The sequence below is a fragment of the Lissotriton vulgaris genome, chromosome 1_2, assembly GCF_964263255.1.
Source record: "Lissotriton vulgaris chromosome 1_2, aLisVul1.2, whole genome shotgun sequence".
In the NCBI taxonomy this organism is placed as follows: Eukaryota; Metazoa; Chordata; class Amphibia; order Caudata; family Salamandridae; genus Lissotriton; species Lissotriton vulgaris.
The window spans coordinates 141,786,040-141,802,556 of NC_141686.1; the positions used below are offsets into that span (position 1 = coordinate 141,786,040).

Consider the following 16,517-nt stretch of genomic DNA (forward strand, 5'->3'; position numbering starts at 1 on the left):
CCACTGGCAGATGTATCCTTCATAAATAAACTTTGTGTATGTCATAGAATCCTTTTCTTCATGACATTGTATTTCAGATTGTTACATGCCATTAACATTGTACAATTATACAAATCAATCATAGAAATCCATCGGAGAATACAATGGTAGCAGGCTGGCTCAATGCATTTCGGGACATATGGTCCCTTCTTCCAGGGCCACTGTAAGTAAAAAACATTTATAAAACCATGTCAGTGTTGTTTTTAATATACATTTCTTTTCATCTAGAAGCAACATTAGCCACATTTACTGACTAATCTCCAAGACCATGTTGTGTCATGTGATGGTGATCCACATTCATTCATACAATAAATCACTCAGTGAACACAGATACAAAAAGAAGTGAATCACTACGTGATGAACAGATAGACTGTAAGACCCAAGGTTTAATGCTCCATGTATTCATGGATTAAAAAAATAAACAAGCCATGGTTAAAGACCCCACATGCTGAGCCCATCTAAACTATCCGAGATGTAAACAGGACCGCCCTGTGTGCCATGCCTGCAACTCACTGCCTGAGGCCTAGATAACTAACCCCTCTAGCAAGGTGCACTAGCCCCCAGGTGAGGGCACAGTGGCATGAGCCCTGTGCCCCTTGAGTGTCTAAGTCCATTCTTAGATACTGAAGCAGCGACGGCTCGTGGAGGGAGTTACAGTGGGGCAGGAGGGTGGGGAGGGGGAGGGGCAGGGTGGAGGTTGCTAAAAACCGGCATATGGATAATTGCAGGTAAGTAAACAATTTAATTAATAAAACGAATTTCGTAGTGCGCCTTGCATCGCAAAATGCAATGCAGTGCGAGCTACGAAATTCGTTTTATTAATTAAATTGTTTACTTACCTGCAATTATCCATATGCCGGTTTTTAGCAACCTCCGCCCTGCCCCTCCCCCTCCCCGCCCTCCTGCCCCACCGTAACTCCCTCCACGAGCCGTCGCTGCACTGAAGTGTAATAAAGCCACAGTATATGGTCTGGGAGTTGATCATTACAAACTCTGCAACTACATAATGGCTTTACTAAAAACTGGGAAGTTTGGTAACAAACTTCTCAGCACATTAAACCCACACTGATGCCACTGTGAGATTTAATGAAAATCGACCAGCCCTGGTGTGGTTCCTGAATGGCTGCCCGCCATTCGCCACTACCAGACAGGTTTCTGAACCCCTGGGTAGAAACCTCGGCTCACTGGGTACAGAAACAAAACCCATCCTGGGAAGAGGTGTCATGCCTCCTACCCCAGGATGGTCTTGGTCCACGAAGGGGAAGATTCAAAGCTGGAGGGTGGCATAATAGTGGGGGGTGGAGGCGGGGAGTATACTTACCCCAAGGATTGGTCCCGACCAGTACACCACTTAAACGCTCCTGAATCTAGTCAACCCTGAACCTTGCCTCCTCAGATTCGGGGAAGGAAGAAGGTCCAAAGACCTGTGCTGATCCAGGAAGACGATACCTACTGCTTTAGCCCCAGCCCTACCAGACTTTCCCAAATCAGACCTGCCTACAGTGAGGAAACCAGCGTGGCTATCAGTCAACAGCTCCCCAAACCCCAGATGATCTGCCCTGCACTCACCTAACAGACTGTCTTCCGTGAGCATCGGATTTTCTCAAGAAAGACCAAGATCCGAATCTGGATTCAGGTGGCTCCACTATTCTGCACCCGACACACATGGCACGAGTTTGAGTGGCCCAACACCATGAGGAGTTTTACCTTGCGATCCTCAACTGGGATCCGGAGATCCCAGACCTCCCTCAAGCTTCAAGACGACACCTGCAACCTCAACCTGAAGGGTGCCCACCGACCGCGATCGTGGCTGGTAAGAAAACCAGACGCCAGAAGATACCCCTGCACCAGATGCCCTTGAGTGGCCCAACCAACTGTGTCCAGGCATCCCCCAAGATCCCAACTTACCTCTGCAGATGGTCGCCTTCAGGAAGTCTCCCTGCCCGAGCCTGCAGCAACTATGCCAAATGGAAGGTTTCCATTGAAAAGCACAGGGTCTCCAACGTCCTTTTTGTACCCAGCACCGGGTCGCCCTAGTGCCGCTGGTGGTGCAGCTCTTGCGCTGGTCGTGGGCCCCTGAAGTGCTGACCTTAACCATATACGCTTTGCTACCACACCCGAGTGGCATGCTCATCAGCAGTCCCTAACCGAAGGCCCCCTTAGCCCCGTTGGCTAACATTGGGCCCCTGCTCTCATAACTCGGCAGGCCCAGTGCAGCTGGTGGTGCAACCGGAGTGCCCCTCTAGACCTTGTGAAGCCTTGGTACTTACCCTAAAAACTCCCACTCGTAAGTCAAGTACCTACCTGAGAAACCACTAACACTTTTCCTCCAATAGGAACCCCTGTTATGACATTTTGGGCCTAAAATGTTCAAGAGTTGAACTGATGTTTGTTTGTGGAAAAGAGAACTAAACAGCAAAGTATAAAAAGTCTTAGTTACCTTGTATTGTGAAATCCTAAGGTGTCTTATCTAGGCATATCACCCCCAGTACTCAAAGTAACTAAAAAGTATTCTGAAAATAATTACTGTGTAATTCAAACTGTATTTTAAAGTGATACAAACCTGTAACAACTGCAAATCCATCCTCAAATGCATTTCTGTGTACAGATTTCCAATTGAAAGTATATCTTACCTACCTGTACCAAGTCCTGCTTGGTTCTAGAAGGAATATGCTACTTACCAGTATGCATCTGTTCTTGGCATGTAGGGCTGCTGACATTCATATCTGTGCATAGATCGCCGCCTAGTGTTGGGTCCAGATGATCGCACTTTGTTGTCTGTGAAGAGTCTTCGAAATATCACGAGATAGGTGACTCCTCCCCTGGACAACAGTGCGCATGGGCATCCTCTCCATCCTCAGATTGTTTTTCGCCATTTTGGCAGAGATGGAGATAGTAAAGTAAGAGATGGCCATGCCAGAGATAATGCTGCAGCTGCGACAGGCACCGGAGAGGAGGGCGGGCGATATGAATGTCAGCAGCCCTACATGCCAAGAACAGATGCATACTGGTAATTAGCATATTCGGTTTGAGGCATGTGGGCTGTTGAATTCATATCTGTGCATAGACAGAATAGCACTATCACCTCTAGCGGTGGCTACCTGTACCAGCTGCAGCAGTTTGGAAAAGAGTTTTGAGGACAGCCTGGCCTACAGCAGCTTGATGTTTTGCTTACACGTCTACACAGTAGTGTCAAGTCAAAGACTTTAACTTTATTCGATTTTACATATTTAAAATCATAAAAGCAGATACAAAAGACAATAAAAACACATTACAGTCAGTTCCACGACAAGTTGTAATGCAAAGGTACATAAAAGGGCAAGTAGATTAATTAATATTATTTAAATTGGGGGTCAATCATTGATTTCCTGCATCTAATCACAATTTCCAAAATTATTGACACACTATACATGGTCATTTCGTCTTCCAGTATCTAAAGTTTCAGAAGGGCTGGTCTGCACTGTCTCAGTCCCCACTTTTTCAACAAGAGGATTAGATATTTATTTCGTGCAAAAGAGTAAAATTTACAGAACACAACTAAATGTATTGTGGATTGTTGTGAGATGTCATCGCAAGGGCACAGTGGTGTTTTGTGAAAGTGTGTATGGTGGTCCATGTGGCTGCCTTACAGAGGTCCTCAAGAGGAATATTTCCTAGGAAAGCCATGGATGCCCCCATTTTCCTTGTAGAGTGTGCTATTGGGGGTACTGTTAAAGTGCGTTTTGCCTTCTGATAACATATTTGAATGCATTTAACTATCCATCTGGCTATTCCTGACTTTGATATAGGATTTCCTTGGTGGTGTGTTGCAAAAGCAACAAATAGTTGCTTTGTTTTCCTAAATGATTTAGTTCTGTCCACATAATAAAGTAGAGCTCATTTTACATCTAATGTGTGTAGGGCTCTCTCAGCTACTGACTGGATTTTGAAAGAATACTGGCATTTCAATTGATTGATTAATGTGGAAATTGGATACAACCTTTGGCATGAACTTAGGGTTTGTTCTAAGAACCACCCTGTTGGCATGTACTTGCATGAAAGGTTCTTGGATTGTTAGTGCTTGTAATTCGCTTACTCTTCTGAGTGTATGTATGTATGTATGTATGTATGTATAGGCATTTATATAGCGCACTACTTACCCGGAGGGTCCCAAGGCGCTTCGACCACTGCGAAACCCTTCCTGGCTTCCCTGAGAGATGGTCCCTTAATGGTTATCTCCAGGGTGAGACCAGGCATCCCCGGCAGTCGGGTGGGGCCGTTAGTGAAGATGAGGCAAGCTAATGCCCAGAGTTGCCGAGTGTGAACGCTGATCAGAGTGGGCACCGAGGCGAGAGAATTATCGAGTCCGCTGACCCTGGTCCAGAAACCTGCCGCGCCGGGATTCGAACCCTGGTCCCAGGCCGTCCTCTGCTCTCGGGTCTGCCGCCTCTAACCAGTGAGCCACACTACTTCACTGTGAGGTAATGGCAACCAAGAATGCCATCTTCCATGTTAAGAATTGTAGTTCGCATGAGTGGAGAGGTTCGAAAGAAGGTCCCATAAGTCTGGTAAGCACTATATTTAGATTCTAGACTGGGGAAGGGGGGTGCCTTAGAGGGATCACCCTTTTCAGACCCTCCATAAATGCTTGGATTGCTGGTACTCTAAACAGTGAGAGGTGTTGCCTGTTTTGAAGGTATGCTGCTATAGCAGCGAGGTGTAGTCTTATAGAAGAGTATGCCAAGTTACATCTTTGTAGATGCAGCAGGTAGCATATAATGTTTTGTATGGAAGCGTCTAAAGGGTCGATTTGGTTATTGTTGCAGTAAATAACAAATCTCTTCCATTTAGCTGCATAGCACGCTCGTGTGGTTGGTCGTCTTGCCTCCCTAAGGATGTTCATGCAATCTGGGGGCAAGTTAAGGTATCCAAACTTTAAGACCTCAGGAGCCAGATCGCTAGGTTCATCTGATTGGGATCTGGGTATCCGATTTCTCCATGGTTCTGAGTTAGAAGATGGGGTGCAAGGCACAGTCTTTGATGAGGAACTACTGAAAGTTCTAGGAACGTGGTGTACCACGGTTGTCTCGCCCATGTGGGAGCAACTAGGATTAGTGTGAGGGAGTGTTGCCACAGTTTGCGTGCCACCAGCGGGATCAGCAGTGCCGAGGGGAAAGCGTACGCAAATCTGCCTGACCAGTTCATCCATATCGCATTGCCCTGCGACAACAGTTGTGGAAATCTGGCTGCAAAGTACTGGCATTTGGAGTTTTCTTTTGTGGCAAACAGGTCTATTTCTGGGTGACCCCACTCTTTGAAGAATGGGCTGAGAACTTTGGGTGAATCTCCCATTCGTGTAGTTGTTGGCTGTGCCTGCTGAGCAGGTCGGCAATTTGATTGTCCTTCCCTGGAAGGTGTTCTGCTAGGAGAAAAATGTTCTTTGGAATCGCCCACTTCCATATGCTTTGTGCCAGAGGGGACAGATGTGGAGAGTGCGTTCCTCTGTTTCTGGATATAGTACATTGCGGTCATGTTGTCCGTCCGGATCAACACCGTCTTGTTGTACAAGTATTTTTGAAATGCTTTTAGGGCTAGAAATATCGCTGGCAATTCTAGTTGGTTGATATGCAGCTTTTTCTGTCTGTTTGTTCAGAGCCCTTGTACTGTGTATTGAAGGAGATGGGCTCCCCAGCCTGTCAGTGATGCGTCCGCTGTTAGTTCTAGTTGTGGAACCGGCTCCTGGAACAGTCGCCCCTTGGAAAGATTTTGTGGGTTCCACCACTGCTGAGAGTGGTGAGCGCGACTGTTTACCAACACTAGGTCTTTTAGTTGCCCTTGAGCCTGGTTCCATTGCCGTGCTAGGCATTCCTGTAATGGGCGCATTTGAAGTCTGGCATGGGGGACGACAATGAATATGCAAGAGGCCATCATGCCTATGAGCTGCATAAAAACTTAAGGCGGCAGAGAGTGTTGTGGCAGGAATTTGCGTATTAGTATCTGCATACTGGCTATCCTTGCTGAGTTTGGATATGCCTTCGCCACTGAGATGTTTATAGTGGCTCCTAGGTATTGTTGTACGTGGGATGGTTGCAGATGTGACAATGTAGTTGATTGAAAAGCCTAGGCCGTGTAGCAACTGAATTGTTTGGGACGTGTGTGCTGCACACACTTGGTACGATTTTGCTTGTATTACCCAATCGTCCAGGTAAGGGTACACATGGACGTGTTGCCTCCTGAGATGTGCTGCCACTGTCGCTAAGCATTTTGTAAACACTCTTGGAGCCGTGGTAACCCCGAAGGGCAAAACCTTGAATTGGTAGTGTTGACCTTCTATTGTGAACCTGAGATATTTTCTGTGGGCTGGATGGACGGGTATGTGAAAATACGCATCCTTGAGGTCCAGTGTTGCTAGGAAATCTCCTTGCTGTAGCAACGGGAGCACTTGTTGTAGTGTGATCATATGAAGTGCTCCGATAGTATATATTGATTTAGGGGTCTGAGGTCCAATATTGGTCTGAGGGGGCCGTCCTTCTTTGGAATAAGCAAGTATAGGGAGTATACTCCTGTCCCTTGTTGGTGGAAAGGGACTTGCTCTATGGCCCCCTTTTCCAGCATGCATTTCACCTCTTGTTGTAGCAGAGTGATGTGTTCTGTGGACATAGGACTATGTCTGGGTGGTATGTTTGGTGGTGTAGTCAGTTCTAGGCAATAACCAGACTGGATAATTTCTCTCACCTACCTGTCTGTGGTAATTGTGTGCCAGACCGGTAAGAACTGTTGTAGTCTGCCTACGACCGGTGTTAAGTGGTCTGGGGGCAGAGTGATGAAGTCACTGTTTTGAGGCAGTGGAGGCTCTGGTGTTATTGCCTCCACGTCCTCTTGCCTTATTATTGTTACCTCTGTAACCTCCTCTGGTTGTGTTCTTGTTGAAGGAACCTTGTGTGTTACTTTTGTATGAGGCAGATGTTTGTGAGGTATTTCCTCGTGTATTTGCTCAGTATGAGGAGCGTCGAAAGGAGCCCCTATGTTGCAGAAATTGCAATGCACCCATTGATTTTGCGGTTTCTGTGTCTTTTTTCATTTTACCCAAAATGGTGTCGACAGCAGGCCCAAATAGAAAGTCCTGATTGACAGTTTGGTTAAGAATGGTAGACTGCACCTCATTCTTAAAACCGGAACCATGCAGTCATGCATGTCTGCGTAGTAAGACGCTAGTGTTTATAGACCTGGCTGCGTTGTCTGCTGCGTCAAGCGCACATTTTATGGAGGCGTTTGTTATGAATTTTCCCTCCGGTATGAGGTCATTAGCTTGTGCTTTAAAAGGCTCAGGTAGGTGTTGCATTAGGCTTTCGAGCTGATCATAGTGCGCCCTGTCGTAACGAGCCAGTAGGGCTTGGGTATTAGCAATCCTCCATGAGTTGGAGGCTTGTGCTGCTACCCTTTTGCCTGATGCCTCTAGTATTTTTGACTCTGTCAGGGGGAGGTGCTTCCCCTGTTGTCTGGGAGTTGGCTCTTTTACCTGCGTTAGCCACCACCAGTGAGTCTAGTGGCAACTGCCCTTTGATGTACGTAGGGTCTGTAGGAGCTGCCCTATACTTTTTTTCTATTCTGGGATTGCTTACCCGTGCCCTGGCTGTATCCTTTAATATGTCGGGTGCGTGTTTTAGAACTCCCTTTAACAAGGGGGGTGTTCGGACACTTTTCTGCAGTAGGGAATGTGTCAAATAAGAAGTCTTCTTCCACAGGGTCATTATGCATGTCCACATTGTGGAATTGTGCTGCCCAGTCTACGAGTTGATTGAAGACTACGGTGTCATAAGTAGGTGACGGCTTAGTAGGATAAGTGGCTATATCAGGGATGGGATGGGTGTTGTAAGGGTCTGTTGACTCATCCCAAGGTTCCTCTTGTGATTCAGGATCCTGTGGGAAATCATATAGAGGCTGTGCCTCATCCCCTGTGTTCCCCTCATTGTCCCCGTGGTGAGAAGGAGAGTAAGGAGCAAAAGGTGTAGTAGGCATGATAGGTTAAAAAGGGATGAAGGGTCTAGAGGGAGAAGTCCCAAAGTCCTTTTTCTTCAATGGAATAGGGGAATGAGGTTCAAAGTCCAAAGGCCTCTTTTTCCTATGCAGGATGGTAACTTTACCAGTCTCTGGATTAATATATATCTTTGACTGGTCGTCTGAAGGATCTGGGTGGAATAGTTCTTCCTCTACAGTCCTGGGTTGAGTGTTAGACTTTTTTGGGGCGGTAACACCTGGTTTTTGGACAACTTTTGGTCTTTTGTTGGACTTTTTCGGCTTGGGCCCTTTTTTCGGGTCGACGAGTGTCTTCCGGTCGACCGGAACTTTCGGTTCGACACGTTTTTTGTGCTTCGTAGGCTTCTTTGGATGAGTGTCTTTTTCCGAGTCGATGTTCTTTTTTGGATCGACTGGTGTCTTTGAAGCAGTTATCTTTGGGTCGACAGGTTTTTCCGGCCTTGCTACGGGTTTCGGTACGGCAGCGTTTGCCGGGTCGACAAATTTCGGAACAGTAGGCTTGTTCGGGTCGGCAACCTTCTTTGGTTCGGCGCCCTTCGGCTGTGTGCCTTTGTTTGGGTCGACTACTTGTTTGGGGTCGACAGTTTTTGGCTGAACGGCCTTTTTGGGGTCGACAGTCTTCTTTGGCTCGACGCTCTTTGGCTGTACGGCCTTTTTGGGATCAACGCCCTTCGGGTCGACGACCTTCTTTGGCTCTGGAACCTTTTTTGAGACGATGGCACTGGGCCCTGGGGTTTCGGTTTTGATTTCGGAGCCGAGCCGGACGGCGGGGCTGGAGAAACGTTATGATCTTGGTTAAGGCCTTTTGGCGAGGCCTCGACCGGAGCCTTTGGTAACGGGCTAATTGGTGTCGGGGGCAGGGTATTCACAAATTTGCCCCGGTGGGATTTCGTCGTCTGAGTAGTCCTCGACGGTGACGATTTCTAGGTCAGAGTCTGGAGCTTCCTGTAGATCCTGGTCATCATCGAAGATGTTGTCCGATTCCGGTGCCTGTCGCTGCATTTCTTGCCTATCGAACTGTCGGTTTTGTATAGTTTTCTTGGATCGAAACTGGGCGCACGCTGGGCAGGTCTCCTCCCTATGGTCTGGGGATAGGCACTTGTTGCATTCGGAGTGTTTATCAGTGTGTGGGAACTTGGGAGTGGCATTGAGAGCACCTTTTAAATGGGCTTCTTTCCATCGACGGTCGGCTCACGTGGCATCGAAAAGGCCCAACGGCCCGCGTCGACGACTGATTCGAGATAGAAGGTTGGATCGAGTGGAGAGGTACCGAACGAGAACAATACCGTTGAAGTCGAATGCCTTTTGGCCTTTAGAAAAGTTTTGTTTTCGATTCCGAAGTTGGAGTATAGGAGTTAGCATCCGAACACAATGGCGGAAAAAAACTGAGGATGGAAAGGTTGCCCATGCGCACTGTAGTCCAGGGGAGGAGTCACCTATCTCGTGATACTTCCAAGACTCTTCCAAGACAACAAAGTGCAATCATCCGGACCCAACACTAGGCGGCGATCTATGCACAGATATGAATTCAGCAGCCCACATGCCTGGAACATAAAATACAAGTATACAATTTTATACTTACCCAATTGGTCTGGATTCAGTCTCTCGGCATGTGCATTAGTCTGGATTGAATGAATACAATAAATGCTCAACACACCCTCTGGATAAGCCTAACTGTTAGCCCACACTACTACAAAGACAGCCGTTAGTACTGTCCTAATTTAGCCTCTGCTATACCTCTGGGGACTCCCTAGACTCTGTGCACACTATACCTTACTTTGGTATAGCCTATACAGAGTCAGCTTCCTACACCTGTGCATTACAATGAAAGCACTCAATTTGAGGCATAACAATTCAAACATTAGGTGAAATTGAAATATCTCATTTGGGAGGAGCCAAAGCCTGCTGTGATTTTTTTTAAAGGATTGATAACAACAAGTCTTGGAGACAACTGCACTGCCAAGTCAGACACACTATATATCATTTGAAATCAGTCATTAATACAGGCTCAGTTATAGCTTTAAAAACACATTTTAAAAAGGTGGCTTTACTATCACAGGGTTATGCCTCAAATGTGATGCAAGTCAGGGAGAATTACATCACCACAGCACCTGGAAGCCCCTTTAGACATTCACTGGATTCATATGTCTATTCAAGCAAATAATTCCATAATTGAAAGCAGATTTTACTTTTATTGGCATTTTTACAAAGTGGGGTAGAGCAACAGAGAAATTGACTCAACAACAAACTGCACCTGAAATCTGAATACCCACCTTGCAAATCAATGGGAAATGAAACTGAAGAAACATTGGCTACAACCTTTACTGCTGCCACCTTCAGCAAGTAAATGTGACTTATTTGTAATCCGCTGTAAACACAACTGAAAATCAATATGCCTTTACAGATGAGGTGCTGTGAGAAAGTGCCCTCTTTCTTGCATGGTATGCCTCAATTTCTTTGCTGAATTGCTGATGTGCTTTGACAGTGTGCCCTGGGCTCCTGCCAATCAGGTACCCAGGGCAAGTGTGCCTTCCCTAAAAAAAAACTGAGTTGAAACCAAAACCCAATTGGCCTCTCTGGCCACAGGTCAGCCCCTGATAAATTGTACCCTAGGTACCCAGGGCACTGTGACCAGAGAAGGCCCTAAGAGCTGCAGCACTTATTGTGCCACCCTTGGAGGCCGGTACCCTGAAACACACACACACTGCCTTTGCAGGCTGCGTGTCTTGGTGCAGAATAAAACCAAGAGACGACATGGCACACATCCCTGTGTGCCATGCCCACAAACACTGCCCTGGCATACCCCTCTAGCTGGGTGCCCTATGCCAGTGTTGTGGGTTCAGGTGCATGAGGCCTGTGCCCCTACAGTACCCAAGGCCATTCTTGGGCACTGTAAGTGCAGTGCTGCCATTAAGAGTGTACGGTGCTTGGAGGTCGTCATCACGAACTGAACTCCACAACACCATGATGGCTACACTGAAGACTGAGAAATTTGGTATCAAACTTCTCAGCACATTAAATCCACACTGATGCCAGTGTGGGATTTAATGTAAAATACACAACAGAGGGCATCTTAGAGATGCCCCCTGAAATTAACCAACGACCAGCGTCCTGACTGAGACGCTGCCTAGGCTGCCAGACAGCAGACATGTTGCTATCTTGAGCCTGCAACAATGCACATCCTGGGGCGAGGAGCTAGGCCTCCTCCCCCAGGATGGGCAGGGAAAGTTTCAAAGGCATGACGCCTTTGTGGGCTTCTCCAGACCACTTGCTGTACTCAGCAACTGGCCCCCACCGGTTCAGACTCCCGCTCTGGCAGGAAGATCGGCAGGAAAACCAAAGTGAAGGAAGGGGGTGTGCCAGCCTCTGCCAACCCCACCCCTCAGGTGGGGGAGGCAAGGTGAAGCACAACTCCGAGCTCTCGCCATCTTGAGGATGGGGAGCCCCCACCCAATCAGGACTAGGTTCCTGCCCCCCTCCCACTGGAATGTGGCAGGATAGGGGGTGTACCCACCCCAGGGAAGGGACCCATTGGTCCCTGACATTTACTTATACCTGTAACACCCCTAAATTTAGTATTATGGGGCACCCTGAACCTTCCTTCCTCAGATCCCGATTCCGAAACTACAAGAAGAAAGAAGACCTGCCGTGCAGCTGCTAACAAGAGGACGACACCAACTGACTTGGCACCAGCCCTACCGGCCTGTCGACCCTCGAACCTGCTCCTGCTCTGGCTAAACCCCGGCGTCTCCAGTGGTCAGCAACCTCGAAAAGCCCTGAGGACCCGACTGCCTTGCTCAACTAAAGACTGAGACTCCCACGAGCAGTGGTGATGCTCAAACATCTGCAGCTCCTGGTGCCAGCCAGGAACTGCGAATCCCGCACACTCTGCAGCCGCCGAGCCCGGCCAGTGCCAGAGTGAACAAAGACCACAAAGACGTTCCCCCGGCGACTGTGACCAAGAATCCAGCACCCAGGGACTCCCCTCGATGCTCCTGACAACGCCTGCAGCCTCAACACCAGGGGCCCCCTAACCGCGATCACCAGATGGTAAGATTTTCCGACGTCTAAAGACACCCCTGCACCCGACGCCCCACGGCCCTCGGTGCCCAAATCCTGGGTGTCTACCCTACCTACAGCTTCCCAACTTACCCCTCAAAGTGGGGGTGGCACCTGAAGAATCTCCGTCCCAGAGCTTGCAGCCTTTGTTCATCATGCAGCTTTTCTATTGAAATCCATTGGGCGCCAGACGGCCCAAAAGCACCCTGCACCCAGCCGCCCCAGTGCCACTGGAAGTGCACCAACTGTTCTGATCTACTTCCCCGCTTGCCTTGAGTAAACAACCAGGAGCTTTGCTCCCACAGCCGTGTGGCTTGCCTGCCAGCAACCAAAGGTCCCCTACCGGCTATAGGCTAACATTGGGCTTACTCGCTCTGCACCTGACTGCCCCTGGGCCGCTGAGGGTGTATCTACTGTACCAACCTGAACAGGGGGGGGGGGGGGGGGGGGGGGGGGGGGGGGGTTGGAGACCCCGGAGTCTTGCCCCAGAACCTTAACTCTGCCAGTCAGAGTACTTACCTGAAAGCCGATAACTTGCATTTTCAACATATGGTAACATTGACTGGTTTTCACTTGGAAATTCTTCTAAGTGTCGAGTTTTGCAACTTTGAAATATTCACTAAAAATCATCCGATCAACGAAAACGAAATTACTCACCTGTTATCAGGAGAAACCCCAGTGTTGGAGCTAGGACCCAAGCACTGATCCAAAAAAGTAATTACAACTGCAATTTCCCGATAACCTAATTTTCCTCTATATGATAACGTTGCCTGGTTTTTGCCAGAAATTCTTCTAAGTGTCGATTTTTGCAACTTACAACTATTCCTTAAAAATCGCCTGTATAACAAAAACGATTTCCTTCCACTGTTTACAGGAAAGGCACCAGGGCTGAATCCAGGATCCAGCCGAGTAAGCAAAACGTTTGTAAAGTAAATGTTATTGCAGCTTGCTAAAAATTCCCATTGAGCTCAAGGTTATAATTGTGTTGCATATTGCAACCCCTGTATGTATTGCATTCAAAAGTCTACTGCTCTTTGAAAGTATTCAACTGTAGCATCTCATTATGAGAAAGTAACTTTATACCTACCTGTGGTTCTAAAATGAAAAAACAATATATTTTTATATACAAAACAATTGGCATAGAGTACAGTTCTTGAGTGTGTGAGACCATTTGCTGACTGAGTGTGTACATCAAATGCTTTACATTGTCCTCTGATACTGCCTTACTGCTCGACCAAGCTACCACCTTAGAGAGTAAGGTTATATCTAACTTAAGCCTCTGCCAAACTCTAGGGACTGTGGACTCCGTGCACACTGTACCTTACTTTGGTCCAGTATATACAGAGCCACTTTCTTACAGAAGCCCAATGTAGGAGGGGAAGCCCATCCAGGATTTTCAGAAGAACTACTTTTTCAATGTGTTCTACTGTGTTGTCACAGTGTAATGCTAAAATACTGCAGCCTTTTATTCTATATAATATAAAATGGGCCAAAATCATTGCTCCGTTACACGTCTTTAGGTCTGCGCCGTCGGTTGAGAGCTGGGAGACTCAGAAAAATGTACATGGGGCCAGATGGGAGTTGTGTGTTTTCCTTAACAATTGGTGCTTGGCTGTATGCTTACATCGTCATCTTATGCTGCTGTACTGTTCATGGTAAAAATTGGAAAAAATAAATGTTAAAAAAAAAAAAAATAATAAACATTGCTCCAAAGGAAAATATTCCTCATTACAATTAGGTGGGTCCTTTAAAAGCAACCTGTGCAACACAAAATTAATTTTGGACTTGCACCAGTGTCACAAACAAGGAGTAGCATTGGCTCCCTACCGGGTTTTTGAAGAGGGAGATGAAGTCCGGTTTGTGTTTCTTTAAAACTATATCCAGCACATGAATGGATTCTAATTGCCTCTTCCACACAGCATTAACCACCGTCTGCAGGACATCCTTGTATGGACCCCAAAGACTTGCAGCTAAAAACAAGAAAAAAAATGTTAAAAGTGACATTGACAGAGTAATTGTTGTTCTTCTAAGCCAACTTCTCTAGATTAGTATATAGCCCTTATTGGGAGTAGCATAACTTCAAAGCATTTGTTAACGTATACCATTAAAATATCTAAAATATATCACTGAAAAAAGCTTTAACTGACATTCTAATTGACTTCAACGATAGTAACAGAAAGCAATTAGAGCATACAAATTTCATTAGGGGGTGCATTTCTTTTTAGACAGTTTATTTCTGGGTGTTTTGAATCATAAAATACATTCTGAATCAACAAACATCATAACTTCTATCACACATATATTGCCAGTGACCCACTGAACATCAATATTATTTATTTATGAAGAGTAATATATTACAAGAAAATGGATGGATGAAGGCTATAAGTTCATGCACACCATCCTGTTACAGTATACGGTCTTCTCCATATACCTGCCATTTGCCCCATACCCACCCATCTTTTCATGGACATCCACACGCCTCGTATGTTGGTTTTTAGGTCTTTCCTGGCATTAGCAGAGTGCTAATGCCAGGAAATACCTGTGACTCTTCAGGGCTGCCACAAACGGATATGTTTGTGTGGAGGACCTTAGTGTATCGGGTCTCAGCAACGCTCGTATCTGTCGACGACAGATGCGACCGTCGCTGAGACCGGATACACTAAGGTCTCCCCCACACAAACATATCCATTTGTGGCAGCATACATTCATAACTTTTCTACCGTACCGACAACTACCCACCCATCTTTCGACCGATTAGGATACCATCCCTGTTGACTAGATCTTTACGACTCGCCATTACAGCCCTGAAGAGTCACAAGTATCCCCCTGTTGACGAAACACATGTTGGCTGGCGTTTGTTTCTGAAGATAGAAAAACTACATAAACAACCTATTTTGTTTACTACCGGTCTCAACTTGTTTTCATGTAAAATCTCTCAGTATCAATACTGTTTATGTGCCCACGTGTGCCCGGAACCTGCTATACAGCCATTTTTGGTGTTCGCTGTATTGTGCGGACCCAACTGCTTGGGTTATACCCCCTCTATTGTTTCTAGAAGGGCAGAATAGTTCCGCAGGACCAAGCAATATGCAAGAAATATCTAATTTTAGTACCACATGAGACAGGACGGGTCTAGGGCCCACTGCACACCCCTCCCCCCTCCTAACCACCCCCCATAAACGTTATGCAGTCAAGTAAATTATATCCAAATATTTCAATTTTATTAAGAGACTAGCTTACGCGTCGCGCGTTGCTGCGATCTCAGAAGAAAGGAAATTTAAGGAAACTTGTTATGATAACATTCATTTTACATTGTGTCATTTTTATTGAAACATTCATTTTAATATGGAAAACATTTCAAAGTGTTGTTTTAATTCTGTTTATTTATTCGAGTGCTTGTGGACACACGCTATTTTTGTTTTTCCGTCTGTTGCGTAGACGAATAAATCATAAGGTTTTCCGACGCATGAGCTGGCCACATACAGTTGTCCATGTGAGAAGCATGGATTCTCCAAATCTAGTCCACACACTTGCAGCGATTGTCCTTGTGCTTTGTTGATGGTCATTGCAAAAGCGAGTCGCACCGGAAACTGTAAACGTTCATTATTGGAAAGATTATGAGGGCCCTGGGGGGACGATATTTAACAAATTTGTCTTTTTTTTGGCAGAAACCTTCGCGGGAGTGTACTCAACAACTTCCCAAAGTTTCATGCAGATCGGATAAATGGTGTAGTAATGCATAAAGGACAAAAAGACAGACATACTTTTTATATATATATATAGATTGGGTAGACAGAGCCCATTAAAAAGACTACTCCTCCTGGCCCTGAGGGCAGAGGTCCTTTTCCCAATCCTCTCCTAATTTGGGAAATGTGCCAGGGTGTTTATACTAAAAGATGTTGATAATAGTGATATTCTCCGCATAGCTGCATGTAAAGTATTGTGAGCTTAGCCTCCAAAAGGCTATATTCCTGAATGAATATATTGGATGTTAGATATGGAAACATTGCATTGTGCAACTGTTAAGTGCCAGAAGAATTGAGTATTCTCAAAACACAAGTTTTGATTTAATTCCTTAAAAGATGTAATGCTGTTTGATACAATTATAGGTCTCGCATTTGAGATACCTAGGTGGCCTCAACTCAGATATCCCATAAGGAAATCTGTTTACAGGATTGGTTCCATACATCAATGACCACTTTGGCTGCGGAGTGAATATCTCGGGGAGGAAGCCCCCACGGGGCTGTATTTGAAAGAATGAATGAAATACTATTTGTAAAGCGTGATGGCTACCCTGAGGCCTCCCAGCGCTATGGACAATGTCAACCAGTAGTCAAGAAGAATTAGATGCAGTTCTTAAAGAGCAATGTTTTTAAAAGTCTACGAAAAGACAACAGATTACG

At 46.2% G+C, this 16,517-nt stretch overlaps 1 protein-coding gene across 1 annotated transcript in view; it reads right to left on the minus strand.

Annotated features, from left to right (window-relative positions):
- The window catches only part of NUP205 (nucleoporin 205), a 967,082-nt gene that overhangs the window by 884,637 nt on the left and 65,928 nt on the right, over nucleotides 1-16,517 (minus strand). Inside the window, exon 2 of the mRNA XM_086952983.1 lies at nucleotides 13,942-14,084. Coding sequence (XP_086809109.1) covers nucleotides 13,942-14,084 — 143 coding nt within the window. The remainder of the gene's footprint in view (nucleotides 1-13,941; nucleotides 14,085-16,517) is intronic.